Source organism: Elephantulus edwardii, unplaced genomic scaffold (assembly GCF_000299155.1).
Source record: "Elephantulus edwardii isolate Elephantulus edwardi_28Jun2011 unplaced genomic scaffold, EleEdw1.0 scaffold00050, whole genome shotgun sequence".
In the NCBI taxonomy this organism is placed as follows: domain Eukaryota; kingdom Metazoa; phylum Chordata; class Mammalia; order Macroscelidea; family Macroscelididae; genus Elephantulus; species Elephantulus edwardii.
The window spans coordinates 18340241-18366690 of NW_006399800.1; the positions used below are offsets into that span (position 1 = coordinate 18340241).

The 26450-nt window shown below is 37.3% G+C and overlaps 1 protein-coding gene across 1 annotated transcript in view; it reads right to left on the minus strand.

The window, feature by feature from the left end:
- MAN2A1 (mannosidase, alpha, class 2A, member 1) overlaps nucleotides 1–26450 on the minus strand; it is a 308450-nt gene that overhangs the window by 56178 nt on the left and 225822 nt on the right. Inside the window, exons 13-16 of the mRNA XM_006886707.1 lie at nucleotides 22067–22232; nucleotides 19156–19374; nucleotides 18298–18420; nucleotides 14271–14385 (exon numbers count right to left, since the gene is read on the minus strand). Coding sequence (XP_006886769.1) covers nucleotides 14271–14385; nucleotides 18298–18420; nucleotides 19156–19374; nucleotides 22067–22232 — 623 coding nt within the window. The remainder of the gene's footprint in view (nucleotides 1–14270; nucleotides 14386–18297; nucleotides 18421–19155; nucleotides 19375–22066; nucleotides 22233–26450) is intronic.

The window sequence follows — 26450 nt, forward strand, 5'->3', positions numbered from 1 at the left end:
AGATGAAGGACAGAGTTAGGATGGATAATGGTTAAAGATTTCCTGGACGACCTAAATAGTTAACACATTCAGTTGCTAACCAAAGACTGGTAGTTTGAGTCCACCAAAAGTCATCTCAGAAGAAAGGTCTAGTAATTGACGACTTCTGCCTGTAGGGAATAATCAAGTTCAACACATAGCTATTTCAATTCTTAAAGTTCCAATTTAAAGGGAGAGAATTCTTAGCAGTCAATTGCATAGTTATGACATTCTAAAAGTGCTTTAATTACCTAAGTCTGCCTAGCCATAACTTAATGGTTTACTCTTAAACTAAATATCAAACATAGTCCTAGGAAAAAAATGATAAATTGATTGCAAATTATTTTAATTTTCATGAATCTTTTTATGTATTTTTTTTTTAAAGCCAAAACCCAACTTCATTGTAAGTTCCAAAGCTTTGTCTGTAAGTAGAATAATTCCAGGGGAAAAAAGAAACCTCAAAGATATTTGAATTTGAATAAATCTAAAAGCAGGAGGTAAGTAAGAGAAATTTTATGCATTTCTATCTAGATGAATAAGGAATAAAGGCCTGGTAACCTACTTACAAACACAAGTCACTGAAAATCTTTTAGTTCATATCAGTGAGATTCACAACCAATCATGGAAATGGCATAGGGATATGGAACACTGCTCTCTGTTCTGTATGGGGTCGTCATGACTTGGGGGTACTACAGAGTAGCTAACAACCAAACAATAGCAGGAACAATACATTTTTAAAGTCTTTTCAGTGTCCAATTTAATTACTCCTTTATTTTTCTTAATATCTTAAGAAACTGAATGTCTAAGAAATAAAAGGATAAATATAAGATCATTTCAGATTGCTAATTTCCAATGTGATTTTGTTACAGACTTAAAAAGATAAAGTTCATTTGCTACCCTCCAAAGTTCAAGGGTCATGTGAATTAATTTAAGTTTATGTATTAAAAATTGCTCAGAGAAAAACTAAGCTGCTTCTCTTTGATTGCAAAGTATACCCATGTAAGGAAATTATTTGGCATTTCAGCAAAAGAAAAATCTTTTCTTTCATACTTTTTGATGACAGTTCATTATATTTCATCTCCAGGCTACTTGTTTTCCTTTTAGCAAGATCCATTATATACAGTATTTTTGTAACATGTTGGTGGAAAACAGGTCAAAGTATTGCATTTAAGATCTCACTCCTAAGGGTTGAAACATGGTTTACACAATTCGTCTTGCACTCACTCATTCACAAATACTTGCCTAGCAGAGCACAGTCTTGAAACAAAACAGAACAACACAAAGAAACAAACTTGAAGGTATGTATTTTTAACAGATCTGGAGCCTGAACTTTGTGTCAGTGAAAATGTACAAAACACATCAGTATCCTACAGCAATTTAATTCTTCAAAGTAGTCGTTGATGCCAGAAAACTAGGGCACCAAAGTCTAGAAATTATAGCTCTGAAGACAAATGAAGCCACCATGAGAACATGTCACTTTCTGATCACTCTGCCACAGCAAGGCATATACCTTGTGAAGTTACAGTATCAAATATCATACAAGGGGACACAGAGGTTTGTACATGCACCATAGTATTCTAATTCAAGAATAATGAAAAAAAATTAAAGTAATATATTTTGTAATGTGTAACACTTCCTTTAAAGATGGATTCTTATTCTAAGGAAAAATTAATCCCATCTCTCATACTTTCCCCTCCAGAAAAATGTTGCTTCCTACAAACACCCTAATATTTTCAAAATTATAAAGCAGTCCCATTAAAAACAATTCCTTCAATGATGAGTACAAAAAAATGGATTTCTTCTTCAAGGGGAAAGGTTCTATTTTATTGTAATTCTTAAAATCACTCCCATCTTGTTGTTGTCGTCTCTGTCCTGTGCCAAACACACTGTCTCCAACACACCCACCCTGATTACCCCAGCCACTGAATCAATCCACCTCATAGAGGGCCTTCCCTCCTGTGCTGTCCCTCCACCCTCCCAAGCATGATGTCCCTCTCTAAGGACCAGTCTCTCTTCACAACATGTTCAAAGTATGTTAAACGGAGCCTCAGAATCCTTGACTCCAAGGAGCCACCCGGTTTAACCCTTTCCAGGACAAATCTGTTTTTTCCTAGCAGTCCATGGTATTCTCAATACTCTTCTCCAGCACCACAGCTCAAAGGCATCAATTCTCCTTCTATCCTCCCTGGTCATTGTCCAACTTTCTGACACATAACAAGTGACTGCAAAGACCATGGCCTGTATCAGACGCACCTTAGTCTCCAAAGAGACACCATTGCTCTTCAGTACTTTGGAGAGGTCCCTAACAGCAGACTTTCCCATGGCAATGTGCCTTTTAATTTCCTGGCTGCTGGTGCCAAGACTGTTGACTACGGAGCCAAGCAAACTAAAGCTGTGTACAATCTCAATCTCTTCACCATCCATCCTGATGCTGCCAATTGGTCCAGTGGTGAGAATCTTTGTCTTCTTGATATTGAGCCTCAATCCATATTGAAGGCTGCAGTCCTTGACCCTCTGCAGCAAGCGCTTCAGGTCCTCCTCAGTTTCAGCAAGAGGGGCTGTGTCATCTGCATAACTCAGATTGTTGTTAGATCTGCCACCAATCCTGATGCGACACTTCTCCTCACAGAGCCCAGCCTCCCAGATTATCTGTTCAGCATATAGGTTGAAAAGGTATGGAGATAGGACACATCCCTGGAGTACAACCTTCCCAATTTTGAACCATGTAGTATTTCCTTGCTCTGTTCTGACGAATGCCTCTTGGTCCAAGTATAGGTTTCGCATTAGCATGATTAAGTGTTCTGGGATTCCCATTCTTCTCAGAGTCAGCCACAGTTTGTTATGATCCACAGAGTCAAATGCCTTTGCATAATCATCTTGTAGAATTTTAAAATCCAGAGAGCACCAGATTTTTCCCTAATTTAATATTTATAAAATCCTTTTGAGAGTGATATCTGAACCATAAGGGAAAGAAACACACAGTGATTTTTAATGGCTTAGATGATCTCGAGAAAGGCAGACTTTAAACTGTTACTGCATACAGTTTCCAGACGACTATCTGCGAGCACACAAATAGAGAAGAGGAAGTTAAATAGCAAAACACGAACAAAACCAAAAGCAGAGTGAACTGAGGTTTCTCAATTTTGTTATGAAACAAAAATAACTAAACAGTTTATATTATTTGAGAAGTGTTGTTTGATTTCTGTTCTTGGTTTGAGTTTCCCAAAGTTTAATATTTGGGTCAAAGTTACTCTGAACACAAATGGGTAAAAGAATTCAGAGGAGAGATAAAAGAACTTACATCTGGGGCTGCTAACACAATAGTCAGTAGTTCAATACCATCGGTTGCTTTTTGGTAGAACAATGATGCATTCTGCTCCTGTTAAGTTTCCAGTCTCAGAAACTCAATGGAGGGTTGCCATGAGTTAGAAGAACTGACTCAACCAGTGGTTTTTTGGATTGATTTTAATTTCAGATTACTGCTATTTCAGTTTTAAAAATTAATGAGTTTACTTTAGTAAACTTTATTTGAAAGGCTTAACAAGAATGAACACTTAATAAAGACAGAAGACAGGTACAAGTATCTCATTTTCTGTTTCTTCCCACACTTTTTGTTTGATACAATCAAGTTTTTCACATCACAAGCCAGGTAAGTGCCCTAATACAATTACTTTACCACGAATGTCAGATAGATCTTGGCAGAACACAAAGAGTACCAGTGGGATGTCTATCTCTATCTATGTTTTATTGTCTATGTAAGGCATTTGACTTTGTGTATCATAACAAATTGTAGCTATTCTTGGGGAGAATGTGATTCCCAGCACCCTTGATTTTGTTCAAGCAAAACCTATACTCAGCCAAGGAAGCACTCCTCAGAATAGAGCAAGGAAGCACTGCATGGTTCAGAATCAGGAAAAGAGTATGTAAGGAATGAGTCCTGTCTCATCTATATGAAGAATAGATCATCTGGGAGGCTGAGCTTTATGAGGAGGAATGTGGCATCAGGACTGGAGGAAGATTCATCAACACCCTGTGATACACAGACGACACAGCCTTGCTTCCTAAAACTGAGCAAGACATGAAGCATTTGCTGCAGAAGGTCATGAACAGTAGTCTTCAATATGAATTGAAGCTCACCATCAAAAAGACAAGGATTCTCACCATTGGGCCAATTGGTAGCAACATAAGAGATGGAGAAGAGATTGAAGTGGTTAACAATTTCAGCGTGCTTGGCTCCACTATCAGCACTCTTGGCACCAGCAGTCAGGAAACCAAAAGACAAATTGCTCTGGGAAAATCTGTGGTCAGAGACTAACATGTGCCTGATTCAGACCATGGTCTTTGCAATTACTTGAAATGCATCAGAGAGCTGGACAATGTGTAAGGAGGAAAGAAGAAGAACCAATGCCTTTGATTTGTGGTGGTGGAGAAGAGAACTGAACAGACCAAGGTCCACCAAGAGAACAAACAGGTCTGTTCCGGTGAGAGTGAAACAAAGTTTCTCCTTGGAGGTTAGGATTCTGAAGCTCTGTCTCACATATTTTGGGCATGAAGCCAGAAGAGACTGGTCTTTGGAGTAGGACACCATACTCAGAAGGATGGAGGGACAGCTCAGGAGAAGATGACCCCAGATGAGATAGACTGACACAATAACTGAGGTAATGGGGTTAGTTGTGTTAGAGTCAGTGAAACTGGCTCAGGACAGGGCAGGCCTCAGAGCTATTGTACATAGGGTCGCAATGAGGCTCAAGTGACTTGATGGTACATAACAACAACAATGACTACTTCTAAAACACTAATAGCATCTCTCTCGACCATAATTACTTAATAAAACAAAAATAGTATTTAATTTATTAATAATAATTTAAATAACTAGTTTCAAGGATGCTAAATCAGCATACACATCAAAGTAATTTAATAAGTTAATTCCTGCACTGATGTTTTGCTATTTTAAGAAAAGCTGGGACTCTGGTGGTCAAATGGTTTGCTGTTGCCTACTAACTGCAAGGCTTGCAGTTTGCACCATTGCCTTGGTACACATCCTAATAATCCAGTTCTGTAAGATTATAGCCAGTCAAAATCTAGTGGAAAACAGTCCTGCCATGACACACATGGGGTCACCATGAGTCAGAATTAATTCAACAGCAACAGGGTTTTGGCTGTTGGCTAAAGTTTTCACCACACATAAGATAATAAAAGCCACATTTTGACTAAGTATTTTAATCGATCATATGAGATTATATGTTGTTAAGGTTTACAACTTCAACTATTGTTCAAGTACTTATCAAATCAATGATATTTAAAGTATTGCTTCGTTAGCGAGATTTTGACACCATAACCCGTAAGACTGAGAAATCATTTAGGCCATCTGAAAACATATAGATTTGAACATCCTGAAGACTTTCTGTTTCAAACATAGGCTTCAACTAGTCATGTAAATAAAACCCCACTGATTGAGAATTCTGATAAACTGAACATTCACATAATGAGTATAAAGAAAAATTATAGGTGGAAGTGAGAGAGTGCAAAGAAAAGCTCATTCTACAACACCAAACCTCACTGCCATTGAATCAGAACTAACTCACGACTGATCTTCCACTGGACTTTCAAGGGTATACATCACATGGGAGGTCTACCTTTTCCTCAGTACCTCTCATCTGAAGCACTCTCATGTATTCAAACCTTCAGAGACACAGCATTTAGGTTAGAAATGTGACTCCTTAAGAAATACACCACCAGAGCATGAAGTTGTTTTTGTTAAGTGCTACTGAGTCAACGACTCACAGAAGCCCTAGGAACAATGGCTCTGAACCGTGCCATATCCTGAGCCAACTTCACATTCTCCGGCAGCTGACCCAATTACCACTGTCACTGTGTCAATCCATTTCATCCAGAGTCTTCCTCTTCTGTGCTGACTTTCTATCCTTCCAGGCATATTGACCTTCTCTAAGGACTGGTCCCTCCTGGCAACATGCCCAAAGTATGTGAGGGCTTCAAAATACTTGCACCCAAGGAGAAAACTGGTTTCACCCTCTCAAAGACACAACTGTTCTCTGGGAAGTCCATGGTATGTTCAATACTCTTCTCCAGCACCACAACTCAAAGGCATTGATTCTTCTTTCATCCTCAGTCAATGTCCAGCTCTTAGATACATAGCAAGCAACTGAGAGACCCCATGGACTGGATCAGGCAATCTTTTTTTTTTATTTTGTGTGCATGTACCGTCAAATCAGATCTGACTGGTACAGGAGGAGATTGCTCCTCCTTCTCTGGCAGCGCATCTGGTGGATTTGAACCGTGTACCTCTGGGATTGCAGTGCAGCTTCTTGTCACTAGGCCACCAGAGCTCCACTGGATCAGGCAATCTTAATCTCTGGACTGACATCCCTGCTCTTTAGCACTCTGGAGAAGTCACTGACAACAGATTTTCCCAAGGCAGTTTGTCTTTTGATTTCCTGACTGCTGGTGCCTAGAGTGTTGATTATGAATCTGAGCAAAATGAAATCATTAACAACATGCTGTAGAACCAGGCAGGAGGCCAGTGTTGTCACAGGATCCAGACACATGAGGGAGAGCAGGTCTGGAGTTCAGAGGAGTCACAGGACCAAGAATCAAGCTAGGGACCTCCAGGGAGCATCCAGAGTAAAGAGGGAGTGACTGGAACAGGCTATCAGAGATTGGCCTCAGGGCCCCTGGGCAGTGGAGGGAGGGAGGAAAAAAATGGGAGGGAGAATGAAGACAAAGGCCGAGTTTATCTTTCAGTTTTTGTATTGGAAAGTATCCTTTATATTGCTGCTTTTAGTAATTTGGATACATATATGTTTGCTTGTCTATGTTCAGCACTTTTGCATACAGTGCTTGTCTGTCAGTTGCTGTACTAAAGCAGAACTCCCAACCCTAGTTGTAAAAAACTGTACTGCAATCCCAAAGGTGAATGGTTCGAATCCTCCAGCTGCTTCACAGGAGAAGGATGAACAATCTCTTCCCATGCAATTTACTGTCTCTGAAAACCCACTGGAGGGCCAGCCATGGGTCATTTCTGACTCGATGGAATACAACAATAGGAATAAGTATTGGCTATCCCTTCTGAAATAACAGGCCTTCAAAAACTGTATGACCCATAGCACTATGTTGTTGTTTTATATCACTGAGTCAATGATGACTCACAGTGACCCCGTGAATATAGCTCTGAACCTTACACTATCCTGAGCCAACTTCACATTCTCTAACACATCTGACTCCACTGCTACAATCACTGTGTCAATCCTTCAAGGATTGGTCCCTCCTGGCAACATGCTCAATGTATGTGAGACGGAGTTTCAAAATCCTTGCCTCCAAGAAGCAACACAGTTTCACCCTACCCAAGACAGACATGTTTGTGCTCTTGGCAGCCCATGGGATATTTAGTACTCTCCTCCAGCACCACAACTCAAAGGAATAAATTCAGTTCATTGTCTAGTTCTCAGAAGCATGACTGAAGAGGCTACAGTAAGGTGCACCTTTATCTCAAAATGACATTACTGCTCTTTAATAATTTGGAGAAGTCCCGGATTGCAGACCTTCCCAGTGCAATACTTCTCCTCATTTCCTAATTGCTGATACCAAGGGTGTAGATTGGGGATCCAAGTAAGAGAAAGCTGTTGACAACTTAATATTTTCTCCATCTATCATGACATTGCTTATTGGTCCAGTGGTGAGAATTTTTGTTTTCTTGCTGTTGAGACACAATCCACTTTGGAAGCTGTATTTTTTATCTTTTAGAGTCCTCTTCACGCTTTCAGGAAGGTTGTGTCATCTGTATAACATATGTTGTTAATGAGTCTTCCTCCAATCCTTATGCCCTATTCTTCTTAAGAGTCCAGCTTCTTGAATAATAATCTATTTATTATACAGAATGAATAAAAATGGTGAAAGGATATAATCTTGATGCATAATTTTTCTTAATGTTAAACTGTGTAGTGTTCTAATGCTCTGTCTGTCCAATAGCCTCCTGATCTAGGTATAGGTTGCACATGAGCAAAACTAAGTGTTCTGGGATTTTCATTCTTCTCAATGTTAACCATAATTTGTTATAATCCACATAATCAAATGCTTCTGGATAGTCAATAAAGCACGAACAGACATTTTTCCGGTATTCTCTGCTTCCAGCCAGGATCTATATGACTCAGTAATGATATCCTTTGTGTCATGTCCTCTTCTAAATTCAGCTTGAATTTCTGGCAGTTCTATATGTCCTATATGAGCAGGTAAAGCAATCAAAAATACTATAGAATGGGTTAGATGCACCTCAGTTCTCAAAAGGTCATCCTTGCTCTTTAGCATTTTAAGGAGGTCTCTGACAGCCTACTTGTCCAATGCAGTATGACATTTGATTTCTTGGCTGCTGCTTCTGTAAGTGTTAATGGTAGATCCAACTAAAACAGCTTTCTTCACAACGTCAATCTTTTCTCCATTTATCATGATGCTGCCTATATACATCAGTGAATATTTTTGGTCTTTTTATGATTCAGTGTTATCCCGATGGCTATAATTTTTAAGCTTCATAAGTAAGTGCTTCAATACTTACTTATTAATGAGTTCTCCACCACTGCTAATACCATGTTTTTTAAATAGTTCAGCTCTTCAGATTCTTTTCTCAACATATTGAAAGAGCAAGGTGTGCTCAAATACAACTCCAATACACACATTTCCTGATTAGCTATAAGGATATCAAGTACAAACGCAGGAAACCATATTTGGTAAGAAGTCACACAAATGATTATGGTCTCTCCATTTTCCAGCAATTACTTTCATGTTGGGGGGAAAAAAAACCAAAACAACCCAACCCACCAAAACTGCTCTGGGCTAGTGAGAGATAAGATTTCTTGTGTTACTTGGAGTGGTTTTATATTGGCCAGTTTTAGGTTCAATTCACACAAGTACAGGAAAACTTATCTGGAGAGGCTAACTTCATCTGATACTAATTTATCTGTTATTTCCTATAAATTTGTAAAGCTTTCTGCTTTGAAGCTACAAAACTCTAATAAAGAAAACTGATTCAGTCTTAGTTTTTTTCTACTTACTGAAAGATTCAGTGGTATTCTGAGGTTTTTATCTTTATTTTAATTATGCTAATATTCTGTCTGGTTTAGAACAACTTCTATTTTCTTATCTGACTAATCAAACATAATTTTTAAATATCTTAAATACCTAGAAGTCAGACTTTTGTATATTTCAAGTACCAGAGCAATATTATACTTTAGCACTTTAAAATCTTTCCAAAGCAGTGAGACAGCAGGTTATGAACTTTGGGTTAGAGTTAATAAGTGAGAACTAATGATTGCAATGGATGCATGAGATGATGAGGCTGGTTCATTTAGGAATAAAGAAGAGAGGCTTTTACCCAATAAGTAGTTCTCATCAGTACTAAGCCTCTATACTGGAACATAAAAGAGAAGAAAAGCAATATAAAAAGAAATACATGGGGGAGAAATAGAGAAATGAGGCAAAGGCATCAATTTTTCTACTGTCATCCTTAGTGACTGTCTAGCTCTCAGATGCACAGCAAGTGACTGGAAAGGCCATGGCCTGAATCAGGCACACCTTAGTCCTTAAACTGACATCACTGTTCTTCAATAATTTGGAGAGGTCCTCGATTACAGACCTTCCCAGTGCAATATGTCTCTTGATCTCTTGAATGTTGGTACCAAGTGTATTGACTGTGGATCCAAGTAAGATGACATTGTTGACAATCTCAATCTTTTTCATCTATCATGATGTTGCCTATTAGTCTAGTGATGGGAATTTTCTTTTCTTGGCATTGAGATGTAATCCACATTAAAGGCTATATTCTTTGATCATCTACAGCAAACATTCAAAGTTCTCCTCACTTTCAGCAAACAGGTTTTGTCATCTGAATAAGAGGTTATTGATGAGTCTTCCTCTGGTCCAGATGTTATATTCTTCTTCATAGAGCCCAGCTTCTTGAATAATTTGTTCAGCAGATTCAATCGGTATAGAGAGATACTACAACCCTAACACACACCTCTTTTAATTATAAACCATGTAGTGTTCTTTTGCTCTGCTCCCATGACTCATTAACAAACTTTCCAGTTCTCAGTCAAGTATATCTATTATTTGCTTTGATTTTTGTTTATGGAGGCCTGCTTACATGAGGAATATCACCTGAAATTGATAGGCACAATTAAACAAATGTGCCCACTGCCACTGGGTTGGGTGACCTTCCATTAGGTTTCTGAGGCTGTTAATCTTTATGAGTTTTTTCATCTTTCCTCTGTGGAGCAGTTAGGAAACTTGAACCATCAAACTTTTGTTTAGCAGACAGACACATTATGCGAAGAAAGCTCTATATAAAAATAGTCAAAGCACTTAATAGATATACTTGATTGGGCACTGGGGAATTTATTAGAGGATGCTTTTGTATTTACTTATATCTTGTCTACTTCTCAAACATGTCACTTGGTATGCCACTCATTCCTAGGACCTTATTTTCTGCCAATGTCTTCAATGCAGCTTGAACTTTTTTCCACATTACAATTGGCACTTAATCATATGGTTGTTGTTTACCATCAGGTCAGAAAAAACCCAAAGCTCTGGAGGGTTTTCAGAGACAGTTAATTCATACGAGAGATTGCCCATCCTTCTCCTGTGGAGCAGCAGGTAGATTCAAAATATGTGCCATTGGGATTGCAGCCCAGTTTCCTACTTTGTGAACTATTTCAGTGCTGGCCTATTCCTTCTGGGATAGTGGTTCTGTGTATTTCCATCTTCTTTTAATCACTCAAGATTTCCCCCAAAGCATCTCTAAGTACTATAACGCAAAGCTTGAATTTGTTTTTCAGTTCTTTCAGTTTGAGAAATGACAAGCATGTTCTGCTCTTTTTATTCTCTAACTCTAGCTCTCTGCACACTCTAATGCTTTGCTTTGTCTTCCTGAGCTGCCTTTTGAAATCATCTGTTCTGCACCTTTACTTCAGTATCTCTTGCTTTTATTTCGGTTTCTTGAAATTCTAGTGCAATTTTCAGTCTCTTCTGACATCCATTTTTATTGTCTATTTCTCTTGTGTTTTTGCAATGACCATTTATTCTTTTCATGGATGATATATCTTTGATGTCATTCCACAACTCATTTGGTTGTCAATCATTGGTGTTAAATGCCTCAAACATTTTCTTAAAATTATTTTCAAATACAGATGATTAGACTCAAGGTCATATTTTGGTTCTTGTGGACATATTTTAATTTTTTATCCTCAATTTGAACTTGCACATAAGTAAACTGATGGTCAGTTGTTCTCCAGCTCTCACCAATCTGTCCTATAAAATTTGGAAGAAAGCTACCTGTCTAAATGACTGGAAGAAATCCATATTTTTTTTTTTTCATTCCCAAGAAAGGTGCTCCAACAGAATGTGGAAATTATCAAACGATATCATTAATTTTGTAAGAAGTAAAATATTGCTGAAGAACATCCAAAAATGGATAGAATCATACATTGACAGCGAACTGCCAGAAGCTCAGGCTGAGTTTAGAAGAGGCCATTCAGAACACTGCTGATGTCAGACAGAAGCTGCAGAAGTAGACAATACCAGAAGAATGTCTATTTGTGCTTTATCAGCTATTTTAAAGACATTTGGTTGCATAAATCATAGCAAATTATGTCTAACATTGAGAAGAATGGGAATGCCAAAACACTTAATTGTGCTCATGCAAAACTTATACCTAGAGAAAGAGGATGTTGTTCGAACAGAACAAAGGAATACTGCATGTTTAATATCCAAAAACATGTGCTTCGGGGTTAAATCCTCTGTATATACCTATTCAATCTATACACTGAACAAATCACTTGAGAAGCTAGACTTTATGAAGAAACTGGCATCAGGATTGAGGAAGACTCCTCAACAACCTGTGTTACAACATGTTACAAAATCTGAAAGTGATAAAGACTTTAAGCAATTATTGCATAAGTTGAACATGGATTACAATTCAACATCAAGAAAACAAAAATTCTCATTACTGTATCAATAGGCAACATCATGATGGATGGGGAAAAAAGATTGAAAACTGTCAACAACTTTATCTTACAAGCATCCAGTACCAGCCGTTAGGAGATCCAGAGACATACTGCATTGGGAAAGTCTGTTGTCAAGGACATTTTCAAATTACTGAAGACCAACACAGTCAGCTTGCAGCCTAAGGTGCACCTAAACTTGCCAGGCATCTAAGAACTTGACAATGTATAAAGATTACAGAAGAAGAATTATACCTTCAAGTTGTGCTAGAGAACAGGATTAAACATCCCATGACTTGTAAAATGAACAAATAGCTATGTCTTTGAGAGAGTACAGATGGAGTGCTATTTGGAGGCAAAGATGACAAAACTTCACTTCTCACACTTTGGGCATGTTGTTTCAAAGGGCAGTTCCCTGATGAAGAAACATCATGCTTGCAAAGGTGGAAGGTCGGAAAAAGAGAGAAAGATCCTCAACCAGATGGACTGACAAAGTGACTGCAGCAATGGCTCAAGTATGTTAGAAGTGTTGAGGATAGCACAGGATAAGACAGGATTTAGATCTGTTGTTCAGTAGTTCAATAAAAGTTGTACTAGTCTTGATAGCATCTAATAACAACAATAATCTACTTATTAATATGATTAATGAAAATGATGGTGAATCCACTTGATGGCACAGGGCAATCTATACCCAATTAAGTAAGTCCGATGTTTTACTCATGGAAGAACTTTTCATTAAAAAAACAATACTGTAAGAAAAACTAAAAATAGATAAGTGCATTTTAGCTGTGATAATGCTATTTTCTACTCAAAATGAAACCTTTGGTGACAGCTAGCAAATGTAATTTCAGAGCTCTCTGGATGTTAAATAATGGCTTGCTCAAGAATACAAATGGATGAGTGAAAGCATTGTTTCTAACTTACTATAGATTTGGGGAAATGCCATAAAAGAGTGATTAAGAACAAGCTTTCCTGCAGATAAAGTTATTCCAGATAATGATAAAAGTAACACTTAAGACAATCTTAGTGGCTCTTAGTAGTTTTATCACTGTCCCAAAGACGTTTGACCTCTGGATACAACCAGTGAATCATGACTTATTTAAAACATGTATCATATTTTAACCTGAAGTATCAAAGAAAGTTTATGCACACCTGAATACTAATGAAAGATAAACATTAATGAAATTCAAAGTTAAATAAGGGCAAAATTAGATCCTGAAATAAGAAAATGGAACTTGATTTGCTCTAGAAATCCTTTTATTCAGAACACTGCAAATATCCTTTACTTAGCCACAATACCTAAAACGTAAATAGTACTTGTTCATATTTTCTTTTTAGTTTGTGAAACGCTTTATTTTCTGTTTGAAGACTTGGAGAAAGAATATTTTTCCTTCTCTAATGCTTTCCAGCTAACTAAAAGCAAAAATAAACTTTAAAATGCATTTTTATAAAATCTTTTTCTTTTAGAGTTGATATCCTGACATAGTTGAATTTTATAATAGCATTTACTAGGGCTATATATGTGGCTCGAAAAAAAATGACTGAAATAAAAAAATCAAACAACATTAACTGCAAATATGAGTGTATGTAAGTGAGATCCACGGTTCTGCCCAGTCTGTTTGGAAGTGCTAACATCCCAGGTTGAAGTTCCTAAAGTGATCAAAAGTCAATAAAGTTACAGTAAATTGCTCAATACTATTCTAAAAGCAATAAGCAATTTCCTGATTTTGTACTCAAACAGGAACAGAACTGTGCACAAACAAAACCAGTTAAGAACATATTTCCTTTAAAATTAAATGCACAAATCTTCTGTACTATATTTTATATTCAAGACAGGCTGCGTGTGCATGTGTGTATGCACATATGCATGTGTATGCAGCACAGCTAGTCAATGGTGTAGTAACTGAAAGGCCTATATAACAGAATTTACATCTTACAAAAACTCTATACCTTCTCTTTAATGAGTACATTATGGAGACAAATCAATAATGAAGGTGAAGAAGAGAAACTGTTCATAGGAAAAAACCAACATGAATATGTAGGGATTAAATGTTTTATCACTTTTTTACTATCAAATGGTATGGAGTATTCTTTAAATTATGCTAAAGGTATGATGTCAAACTTATAAGATAATAATATCTTCAAAACCCAATTGCTAATTTGGAAAAGAATGAGAAAATCCAGAAAATCAAGAATTTAAGAGATGGTACAAAGATGTGACAGAACTGAGTTTATTGGCTTTCTTACCTTGTACATGGTAGAGGCGCACTCTGTGAGTAATATGGTCAAAGAAGCAAGTCACTTCTGAATAAATCCTTCCATGTGCCACTCTTAGAAAAGGCATGGTTGTATACACATAAAGCTGCAGATATAATGACATATTTTTAAGAAAAACTGTTTGGTTTCCAAGCATTTTCAAGAAATACTTATTATAGTCTCCACAATGGTAAATGTGTATCATCTGACATTTGCAATTTTAAATGAAAAGCAAACTTCATTATGTATCAGAACAAGCACTTACTATAAATATTGATTATAAGGTTTTTCATTATAATAAATGCTGAAAGAGAAAATCAAAATGTTTACAACTTGATTGGCCTATACGGTCTACAAATATTCCTCCTAGCTACAAAAATTTCTCATTATGATTCTTCTATATTATCAATATAGTTATTTATTAGAGCTAGAAATTGTTCCACAGCCATGACATTTTTCCAGGCAGGCAGTCATTATAACCACGGCCCCCTAATGTTGAGAGGTCAAGGCAGCAGCAAGGAAGAGCCACAGGGAGCTTTCTAAATAAACAGGAGGCTGGAGTTGGAAGCATAGCTTCATCACAGTGAGTTCACTACAACACAAAGTACTTCAAGAACAAGCTAGATATAAAGCAAACACATTACAAACTTCCTAAAGAAATGACTCGGAAATCATTGGTTTACCTTTCATTCTTTAGCATTCATATTCAAGAAAATAAGAGAAATCACATTACTTAAATAGTATGGGAACAGATTTGCTTATATGGTATTTGTATTCTTAAGTATTAAATGACTTAGAAATCACAAGAGCATGAAAAGCAGGTTTACAGTGTAAGCAACATAGTATGATATTCCCCTTCCAAACGTATCCTTTTAGCTAGAGGAAAAGATCATGGAATTAACATAATATTTTAAGCTTTAGAGGGAGCACTGGTGAACTGGATAGGGAGTTGCACTGCCAACTGAAAGGGAGGCAGTTCAAATCCACCAGTTGCTCTGAGGGACAAAGATGGATATTCTCTTCCTATGTGATTATTCCTATGATATATTCCGATATGATTATTAGCCTCTGAAAACCGACTGGAGGGTCAGCTCTGAATCACTTCTGACTCAACGCCAATAAGTTGTATTAAGTTGAATTTTACAATTCAACTTTTACAACTGAACTTTACAATTCAACTCAACTTTGGCGACAGAGTCCATAGGGAGTTATTAACTCAAAGTAGCACCCTTCTTTCTGCCAGTTCGAATCCACTAACAGCTCCAAGGCGAGAAATACAGGCAATTGCCTCTCATGTATTTTACAGTCTTGGAAACTCAACAGAGCATCAGGTCAATCATGACTCAAAGCAAATGAGTAAGTTTGTGTTTTATACTTCATAAAGTGCTTGTATCTACCGATCTACATGTATGTACTAAGGGGATGAAAACCCTAAATGGAAATTCCTGGGGTTCTGTTTCTATCCTGATGTCTCTTTATAATCTATAATAACGTACAGTTAGATCTCCTTATCTGTCATAACACTTACTGAAAAAGAAAAGAAAATGTTAAATAATTTAGTCATGCTACGAGGAGGTGCCACTCTTTGGAAAAGTTCATGCTGGGAAAAGCAGAGGGTCAGGGAAAGAGAAGACGACCCCAACAAGCTGGACTAGCACAATGACCATGACCATGGGCTTGAGCACGTCAGAGATGCTGAGGGAGGCACAGGATAGAGGAAGCTCAGATCTGGGGTATACAGGGTCGCGAAGAGCCACAGGCAACTCGTAATAATAACCACTACCACCTAATGAGAACAACAACAACACTATTGTCCATGGACACAATTTCACCTCAAAGATACTTTTTTTAAAAGGATAAGAACAAATCAAACAAAACAAAATATCTGGACAGAAAATTGGAGGGAAAATACTTTCTCAGGATTCCCTATCTGGAATGCCGACTACCATGAGTCATTTTATCTTTAACTTATCAGTGATTTAAATAAACAAAAACTACAATTCCTAATGTGGTCCACACAATCCCTTACAACATAATATGTTATTCTGGTGAGCAGGTTTTCATAATAGTATCTTTTTCAGACTACAGATGCCTAGGCAACAAAAAAGTACACTATTTCTCACTGAGGTGGGAAAGACCTATACATGTATAAAAGCAAAGGAAGAAACACTTAACAAAATAATTAATTAAACGAAAACCTACTGTAACAGAAAAATTAATAATAAATTTGAGGGAAAATTTGGCAACATATAGAAAACAGGTTTAATGTGCTTACTACTGTTACTGGGTGCCATGCAGATAATTTTCTAATGCTGTGACCCCTATGGCAGACAGAACAACTTTATAGCATTTTCTAGTTTGTAATCTTTATAGGAGGGAATTAACAAATCTTTCACTCATCCAGCCACAGGGTGGGTTTGAACTGCTAACACTTTGGTTAGCAACTGAGCATCTAATCATTACACCACCAGGTTACTTGTGTTTATTATACTATGCAAGAAAAATATCTCACAGACCAGTAAGACACTTCAATAGAAAAATAATCAAAGAGCTTCATAAACTCATATGCATGATGAAATGTGCAAAGAGATTTGCCCTTAACAGTAACCATGAAAAAGAAAAATATTTACAGTAAAGTATGTTTTTCCTTGGAGGCTAGGATTTCGAAGCTTTGTCTCACATACTTTGGGCACATGGCCAGGAGGGGCCAGTCACTGGAGAAGGACTATTTAGAAAAGCAGAGGGACAGCGCCGGAGACGAAGACCCTGAATGAGACTGACTGACACAGTAACTTGGGTAATACGGGGAGGTGAGTCAGAGTCAGTGAGATGGATCAGGACAGTGCAGGCTTCAGGGCTGTTGTACACAGACAGGGTTGCTATGAGTTGCAGGAACTAGAAGGTATATAACAACAATAACAACAGAGTTTGTTTCATATATTATTGAAACTCTTTTAATATGGCTATCAAAAGTTGCAACAGATATTAGAGAACCACTTTAAAAATGTATGTAGTCTATCTGCAGAGAGAAGCAGCAGTATGAAAAGCCTTAAGAGGCTTCATGAACTGATAGAAAACTCTTCAGGAGAATTCCAAGGAAATAGTCACACTTGTATAAAAACACTGTAAAGAATGTTTATCATGATTTTATAACAGTGATAACTGGACGAAAAGGCACATATACATCAACAAGAGATCCTTAAGTAAACACAACAGCGTATATTAAAGTTGTGTTTTCAGAGAATATACCATCAGACTGTAAGCCTTTTCACAATGTACAATAAAATATGTGCATGCAGTAAGACAAAACCTGGGAAAGAGGGAGAAAGGATGTTCACAAAACAAAATAAGAAACACATCAAAATGTTGCAAGTAGTTTTTACTGGCTTATGGACTAGTTGGTAATTTTTATTGTTTTCTTCAGCTTTCTGCATTTTCAAAATATGCCAGAATTTTTTATAGTCAAGAGTAGAGGGAGGAAAAAAAAGCAATCAAACATACATTTTGAGTTTTAAATACTAAAAGTTAAGGAGCAACAGAAAGTCCATTGGGTATTTTATTTTTCACCCATGACTGCGTATTTTGTATGGACATATATATATGCTTGTGCTGCATATGCACAGAAGGGTACAACAGCATCCTAGGTCATATCTAGCCGCTTCATTTTTAACTTCAAATTAATTTTATTGAATATTTAATTCATTGTTGCATTCTAACTGTAGTCTTACTCTGAAAAATTCTTTACCTAACTTTTAACTGTAAGTTAACTAATAACATACACTACAAATACTAAAGGGATAGAATATATGGGCACTAAATTATGTATCCCCAATTGTTACTGTATCAAGCTGACTACAATTCAAAGCGACCCTATGAATAATAACTCTGAATCTTGCCCTACCCAAGCCAACCTCAGTACTTGACACACCTGCCCTTATTGTCAGTTACTGTATCAATAAGCCCCCCACTCCCCATTAGTCTTTTAGCATCTACTGACTGCTCATTCATCAGCATTTACCTTGGCTTCCCCATCAGGTAAGAAAAGATAGGCACCGCTTTTGTCTTTTCTACTTGTGGTTCCATACCATGAAAATTCCAATTTTACTATTCGATGTTTGCCATCTTCTTTACTTATCATTTCCTAAAAATAAAAAAAAGAGTTTAAAAACAATGAACCATTATGATAATAACCACATTAAGATATCAAATGTATTAGTTCCATGTATATGCTCTTATGAAAACACTAAATACTGATATAAAAAGATAGAAAACCTACTAAATATATTTTTAAAATGTTACATTTCTAATAGTAAAAACTCTTGGTTGAACACTCCATATTTTATAGTCTTGAGATTAAAAACCTTTAACAAAAAGAACAGGAATCCATTCTATACTTCATTAAGAAAGATATAAACAAATTAGAAGGGCTAGCCTATTTTTTAAATTTTCCATTGTGATGGGGCAGGTTTCCTTTTTCTTTCCAATCTACATAAGCCAACATTTCTATAAAGTACAATGAAATTGAACTTGTGGGAAAAAAGAAATATAAGTGACAGCAAACACAAACTCAATGTTTTTTTTTTAGGGTCATAGTCAACAGACATAAATTTACTCTACCAAATTGCTTTACAAGTTTCCATAAGAATTTCTTAACATTCACAATACCAAGTTATAGTCCAATGACAGGTAGTTCACAGAGCTACACTATCCCCAGATGACTGTGTACTCTGGACATAATTGGTACAATCTTACCTAAGCATACCTTTAAATCTCTTTACACAAGTAATCCTACTTATGTACATTTAACTTTACTACATGTTGAGTAAAAGTGATAAGAAAGCTCCTATGAATTTCAGAATTACTTAAATGAACATACCTCCATAAGCCCTGATCGTCCAAATCGAAGTTTAATAAAGGAGTTTTCTAGCGTTATATCTTCTTCAGCACTCTGTACATTCTTTATGTTGAAAAGTCCTTTAACTTCTGTTTTGCCATTGTATAGAACGTATTCTGCTAAGAGTGATTTTGAACTTGTTGATTCCAAAATCTTAAACACTTTCAATCCTAAAGGTGGTATATTTGCTAGAAAGGAGATCTTTAAAAGACAGAGGAGAGAATTTATTAAAAAGAAAATAAGATACTGAAAGGAAAACTATTTCTATTTTAGCAAAAACAGGACCACTACCAACAAAGCCATTATTTTTTTTAAGAGAATGTTAATACTTTTTTGATCATTTATGGGAAGAGTACCCCATCTCAGTTAATCCTAACTAAGAGGCCTACGAGGGACTTTAGTGTTCTCATCTAAAAAGTGAAATAGATGAAATTACAAAATATGCGGAATTGTGTGCCCATCAATCATTGTCCCATAGTGATCCTAATGAATGTCTATAGAAGAGAAATTTTCCATGAAGGTATAGTTTTATTTTGAACACACTTTATCCTAAGTATTGTTGTTGTTGATTGCCTTCGTGTCAAGCATGACTCACAGTGACCCTATGAACAAAAGGTCTCAAGCCCCTCTACAGCTATCAACATTTATAAATGTTCACAGAGTTTCATGGAGCATGTTATTTAGGAAGTGGATGCCACTCCTGCTTCTAAATCCTAAGTATTAGAAGCCCTATTGTAGTTGGCAGCAATCATTGCATGACTGGAGATTAGTAAACATAAACAAGGAAGGCATGGTGATAGTTATGGCATAAAACATGACCCTGTTTCATAGAGCTGTCGCTGTATTTTCTACATGGAATGCTTCCTGAAATTTATAGGTAACATTTTGTATTATACTTTTTCTTTCAACTGAAAGAACTAGACATTTGTGGCTAGAATGGCTTTTAAGAACTTCTTTTACTGTGGCTGACTCTGAGAAGAATGGGAATGCCAGAACACTTGATCGTCATAATGCGAAACCAATACTTGGACCAAGAGGCAGCTGTCACAACAGAGCAGAGAAACATTGCATGGTTCAAAATTGGGAAGGGTGTACACCAGCGATGTGTCCTATCTCCATACCTTTTCAACCTCTATGCAGACAGATTACCTGGGAGGCTGGGCTCTATGAGGAGAAATGTGGTATCAGGATTGGTGAAAGACTCGTCAACAATCTGCATTATGCAGATGACACAACACTGCTTGTTGAAACTGAGGAGGACCTGAAGCGCTTGCTGCAGAGGGTCAAGGACTATAGCCTTCAGTATGGATTGAGGCTCAATGTCAAGAAGACAAAGATTCTCACCACTAGGCCAATTGGCAGCATCAGGATGGGTGGTGAAGAGATTGAGACTGTTTACAGCTTTAGTTTGTTTGGCTCCACAGTCAACACTCTTGGCACCAGTACCCAGAAAATTAAAAGGCGTATTGCCATGGGAAAGTCTGCTGTTAGGGACCTCTCCAAAGTACTGAAGAGCAATGGTGTCTCTCTGGAGACTAAGGTGCATCTGATACAGGCCATGGTCTTTGCAATCACTTGTTATGCATCAGAGAGTTGGACAATGACTAGGGAGGACAGAAGGAGAATTGATGCCTTTAAGCTGTAGTGATGGAGAAGAATATGGAGGGTAGTATGGACTGATAGTAAAACAAACAGATTCATCCTGGAGAGGGTTAAACCAGGCTGCTCCTTGGAGGCTAGGATTCTGAGGCTTCGTCTAACATACTTTGGATATATTTTAAGGAGGGACTGGTCCTTGGAGAGGGACATCATGCTTGGTAGGGTGGAGGGACAGTGCAGGAGAGGAAGACCCTCTATGAGGTGGACTGATTCAGTGACTGGAATAATCGGGATGGGAGTCTCAGGGACAGTGCCACTGACACAGGACAGAGCAGAGTTTAGGGCTATTGTAAATAGGGTCGCTATGAGTCGCAAGTGACTCGATGGTACATATCAACAACAACAACATGAGTTGCAGTAAATTTGATAGGCACATAATAGCAAGATGGCATCCACTCAGTGGTAATCACCACTACCATGAGTTTACGGCTCATCTTCAGAAATAGTGTTTAAATTGTACTCCATAGTCAAAGAAGTCCAAGCTTTCTAGTGACATGGAGTTTTGTTAAACAATGCTTATTTTAAGAAACTTTAAAAATACAGTCTATTAATAGTACTCAGATCTTAAAGCTATTTCAGGAAATTGTTCTTTTATGGTTCGTTAATACGTTACTACTTAAAAGATTAGTCAATCCAAAGTTATTTAGAAAGGTGATATATATTTCTAATTCAATGTGGATAACAATCCTTCATACCAGTAATATGTACCAGGGAGCTCTCATGGTCTAGTGGAAAGAAGCTGCAGTGGAGTTCCGGGAGTATGTGATCTGAATTCACCAACTGCTGCACAGAAGGATGGGTAATCTTCTCCTGTGTAATTAACTGCCTACGAGAATCTGCTGAAGAGTCAGCTATGGGTCAGTTCTGACTCAAATGCACACAATAACAACAACAACAACAACAACAACAACATGTACTACTTTGAGGAAGCTCTGGCTTAGTGGTAAGGAGCTGTGTTGCAAATCCAAAGGAAGGTTCCAATTCAATGGCACATAACAACTATTATCTATCTATTTATCTATGATAATAACAGATTGCATACACTAATATAATGGATATCTGGGGAAACACAAGATTTATTTTCCTTTAGTATCACTGAACTGCTCAGCAAAGCTCACTGACATTTATAACCTTGATAATCTCACATACATTAACACAATGACTCAACAGGTTACATATTATATACTGGCTCTTCTTTATCAAATGCTCTTTTAGTTTTATGGAGACAACATACCTCATAGGCTGACTGTGAAATAGTATTTGCTGTATCCCAAACTGCACTGACTTGAATGTCCATAGGTTTTCCTGCAGCGGAGACTACTTGCACATTGGGCGAACTCACATAGACTGAGACCACTGAATGTCGGTCTTGTTCTAAAGGATTATAGACCACAAGGTACCTGCAAAAACAGCAGCTTCACTAATGGGATTTCAAAGTATTTTTACTTCTTTCACATCCTTCTGTAAGAAGTTAAGCTAAAACCAATAGTAATAAAGATAACAAATGGAGAAGAATTATAAGCCACGTTCTGTAGAATTTCTAGAGCATAGGTAAATTCCTAACAACAAATGCTTCACAAACAAACATAAACGGGGTAACAGGATTCAAAAAACACTTTCTAAAGTGCAAAATGTTTACAGATAGATGACAATAATATAATCACACTGGAGTTCATAGGCCAGAAAATTATTTATATAAACATGATTTTAATGATTTCTTTAAAAAAATCAGCTCAATACACTCATACCGTAGTCTTTACCTAATCTCACTGAATTAAAAATAGATATTTTTTTCTATTTACAGTTTTGCCATGATTAATTGAAATTAAAAAAATCTCACATTCATTTCTGGTCATCAGCACAGCCAAAAAATATATGTATGGTTTTCATGTAGAAGCACATAAGTCAAAATTTTATAACTGGAGACCCTTATATCCAAAAACTGACTATGGGAAAAGGGAAACACTAGTGTCTCACTTAAAATGGGAATAAAAATTTTATTACAGCTAATTTTTTTGTACTTGTGTACCACAGAGTCAGAACCGACGCATAGCTGACCCTCTGGCAGGTTTTCAGAGGCAGTTAATTGCATAGGAAGAGAGTGTCCATCTCTTTCCTGCCGAGCGACTGGTGGCCTTGAGCAACATGCCTTCAGGGATTGCAGCGCAGCTTCTTGCCACTAGGCCACCAGAGCTACCTCACAGCTAACAGTGAAACAATTTTTGATGGGAATTTATCTAAGAAAACAAAAATAAAGACATCTAAAATATATTTAGGCAATATTTACAACTACATGCAATTCTTAGAAAGAATAAAAAATATTTTTTTTAAAAAATCTTAAATGAGATTTTTGGCAAAATTTTTTCCAAGATTAGAACTTTATGACATCCTTCACATAGCTTTTATTCCACAGGTCAGTATTTTAAAACATAATGATATTTACAAAAATATTCAAGGAAGGCATAATTTTTCCTACACCTTTCTCAGTTCTTTGATATTAAGATAATTCTCATTTGAAACAAACAGCACCCTTGATTTTCTCATTGGCATGATTCTATCAGATTGCCATTGTTTCACGACTTTAAGTAAAACAGTCTAGACAGACCACACATCACAGACTTCATGAAATCTACATTCTATGAATGTTTTGGATTTTACTTTATAATCAATTTCTAGTATAGTATCTTCAAATAAGGGGATAGTCTTAATGCAAATTAAAGAAGGAAGTTTTACTACTTGTAAAAGTCATTCATTCATTAGTGGACATTTTCATGATCTGAAATATTTTATTTCCCTATATAGTTGTAAAATGAATAAAGAACTAACTAGTCATGCCCGCCTCCCTTACAAATGGTAGTTGTGTATGAATCAAGGTACCATCATTTACTGCAATTCTTCAGAAGGCATATCAATGCTCTTTCAACTGATCTATGCATGTGCCAGATATATTTTTTGCTTTCAGATGCATTACAAACTATTCATCAAAAGAGAAAATTACTACATGCAGAGACCAAAATTAAAAACAAAGTCCAGGGAACAACAAAAAAATAGGAAAGATGATACAGTATAAATAACTATGAAAAGTTGGAATTTATCAGAAGTACCTTTGATTTTAAAAAATATACTGAGATACTAAAAGTGACAAGTGTATTACAGAATCAGAACTGACTTCATAGCTGATCTTCCCAAGGGCTTTTCAGAAGTAGTTAATTACACAGGAGGAGACTGACCATCTTTTTACACAGGATGGCTGGTGGATTCGAACATGTCTTTGGGTTGGCAGCCCAACTCCTTACCACTAAGCCACCAGAGCTCTCTCTAATCTGTATTACACTTTTACATCAGTGTAATATGAACCAGCTATATCTTTGGGGGTGGGGGTCTCTGGTGGCCTAGAAGTAAGGCATTGTGCTGCCAATTCAAAGGTACATAATTTGAATCTACCAGCATCTGCGGGAGGAAAATGGGCACTCTCCTCCTGTGTGATTTAGTCTGAAAACCTATTGGAGGGTCAGCTGAGCTGGTTTCAAATCAAGGCTACATAACAACAGCAACATGTCACTTAGAGGAGGACTGATGACCTAGGGCATATAGTATGTTAGACTGATAAATGAAAGATGAGTAGTCTCCTCTGGTAAAGACAGATGGCCGCAGAATTCAATGGAGGGTTGCTATGAGTTAGCATCAACTAGACGAAAGTAGGGTTGTAATTGGTTTCTGTCACTCATGTTCATCGAGGCTCAATGTCAAGAAGACAAAGATTCTCACCACTAGACCAACTGGCAGCATCAGGATGGATGGTGAAGAGATTGAGATTGTTAATAACTTTAGTCGGCTTGGCTCCATGGTCAACACTCTTGGCACCAGTAGCCAGGAAATAAAAAAAATATTGCGATGGGAAAGTCTGCTGTTAGGGACCTCTCCAGGGTACTGAAGAGCAATGGTGTCACTTTGGAGACTAAGGTGCATACAGGCTATGGTCTTTGCAATCACTTGTTATGCATCAGAGAGTTGGACAATACTAGGGAGGATAGAAAGCAAATTGACGCCTTTGAGCTGTGGTGCTGGAGCAGAGTACTGAATGTACCACGGACTGCCAAGAAAACAAACAGATTCATTCTAGAGAGGGTTAAACCAGGCTGCTCCTTGGAGGCAAGGATTCTGGGGCTTTGTCTGACATACTTTGGACACGTTGTAAGGAGGGACAGGTCCTTGGAGAGAGACATCATGCTTGGGAGAGTGTAGGGACAGCGCAAGAGGAGACGACCCACTATGAGGTGGATGGATTCAGTGACTGGGGTAATTGGAATGAGTGTGTCAGAGGCAGTTCAGTTGGCACAGGATAGATCAGGGTTTAGGGCTGTTGAACATAGGGTCGCTATGAGTTTCAAGCAACTCGATGGCACATAACAACAACACAACAACAATATGAGAAGAACAGCTAAAGGCACATAAACAAAAGTCTGTCTCCAAAGGACAATGAAGTCTCCAAGTAGCAGATAATAGCTACTGTCATCATGGTGAAGGCAACTCACAATGACTCCATCATGTGTGTCAGAGTACAAGTGTGTTCCACAGAGCTTTCAGTGGTTCTTTTTTTTTTTTTAAACAGATCACCAGGCCTTTCTTCTGATGTACCTCTGGGTGAACTCAAATCACGCATCTTTTGGCTAGCAGCTGAGCACTTGAGAATTTGAACCATCCAGAGACTCCGAGTATTAGATGACAGCTCCTCTTATCTATAAAAGCAGTTCTCAAGAAGAATTAAGTGACTCTACTTGGACCCGCCTACTTTTCAGCCATCAGAATTTATGTTCTACCTGAATTTTATCCCATCACAAACACACCTGGAGAATCACAAATGCTAAGATTCAATGTTACCCACAGAACAGTACCAAATTCCTAAGAAGTGCTGAGGAACAGTTGGGAAACATTTATCTTCAACACTCAAGATGTTCAAAACTGTGCTTCAGAATGAATTGATTTACTACTAAACCCTATATTCCCAGAAACTTCCAAATCTATTTTATAAAGAACTCTCAAAAATTGTGGCTAGGAGAAGCCCTCAGAGATCCTCTCGCCCAATCTAATTCTGCACTGAAAGCCCCAAGATACCCCAGCTGCCTGCAGTAAGCTAAGCCGAGAATCCCCACTGGCCAAGTTCTCTTGATGCACTACCACACAGAGCCGGTCACGAAGGCTCTGATAAAATGCAATGTGTTCCCAAGCAATAAATTAGATAATAAGCATCCAGAACAATGATTCCTCTCCATGGGGAAAAAAATGACTCACATATTAAGCAAATAATAATTTTAACCATACATTTGTTTTTCTGCAATATTAAACCACTTTTTATAAGCTGAGACCTAGGTTCTGTTTTGTTTCATTTTAGTAGCTAATTAGTATTTGACCATAATGATGTTGCTACTGTACTGAATGATTATGTAATTATCATGCCAGGAATCTATTAAAAAACTAAATTGGTAGAGTATATAATGAGTATAATGTGGTACTAAGAAAATAATTTTTTAAACATAATTAGAGATTCACAGCGTGTTCTTCAAGTACATCAATGATGCAAACTTACCTGACACACAATATCCACACAAATGCACATC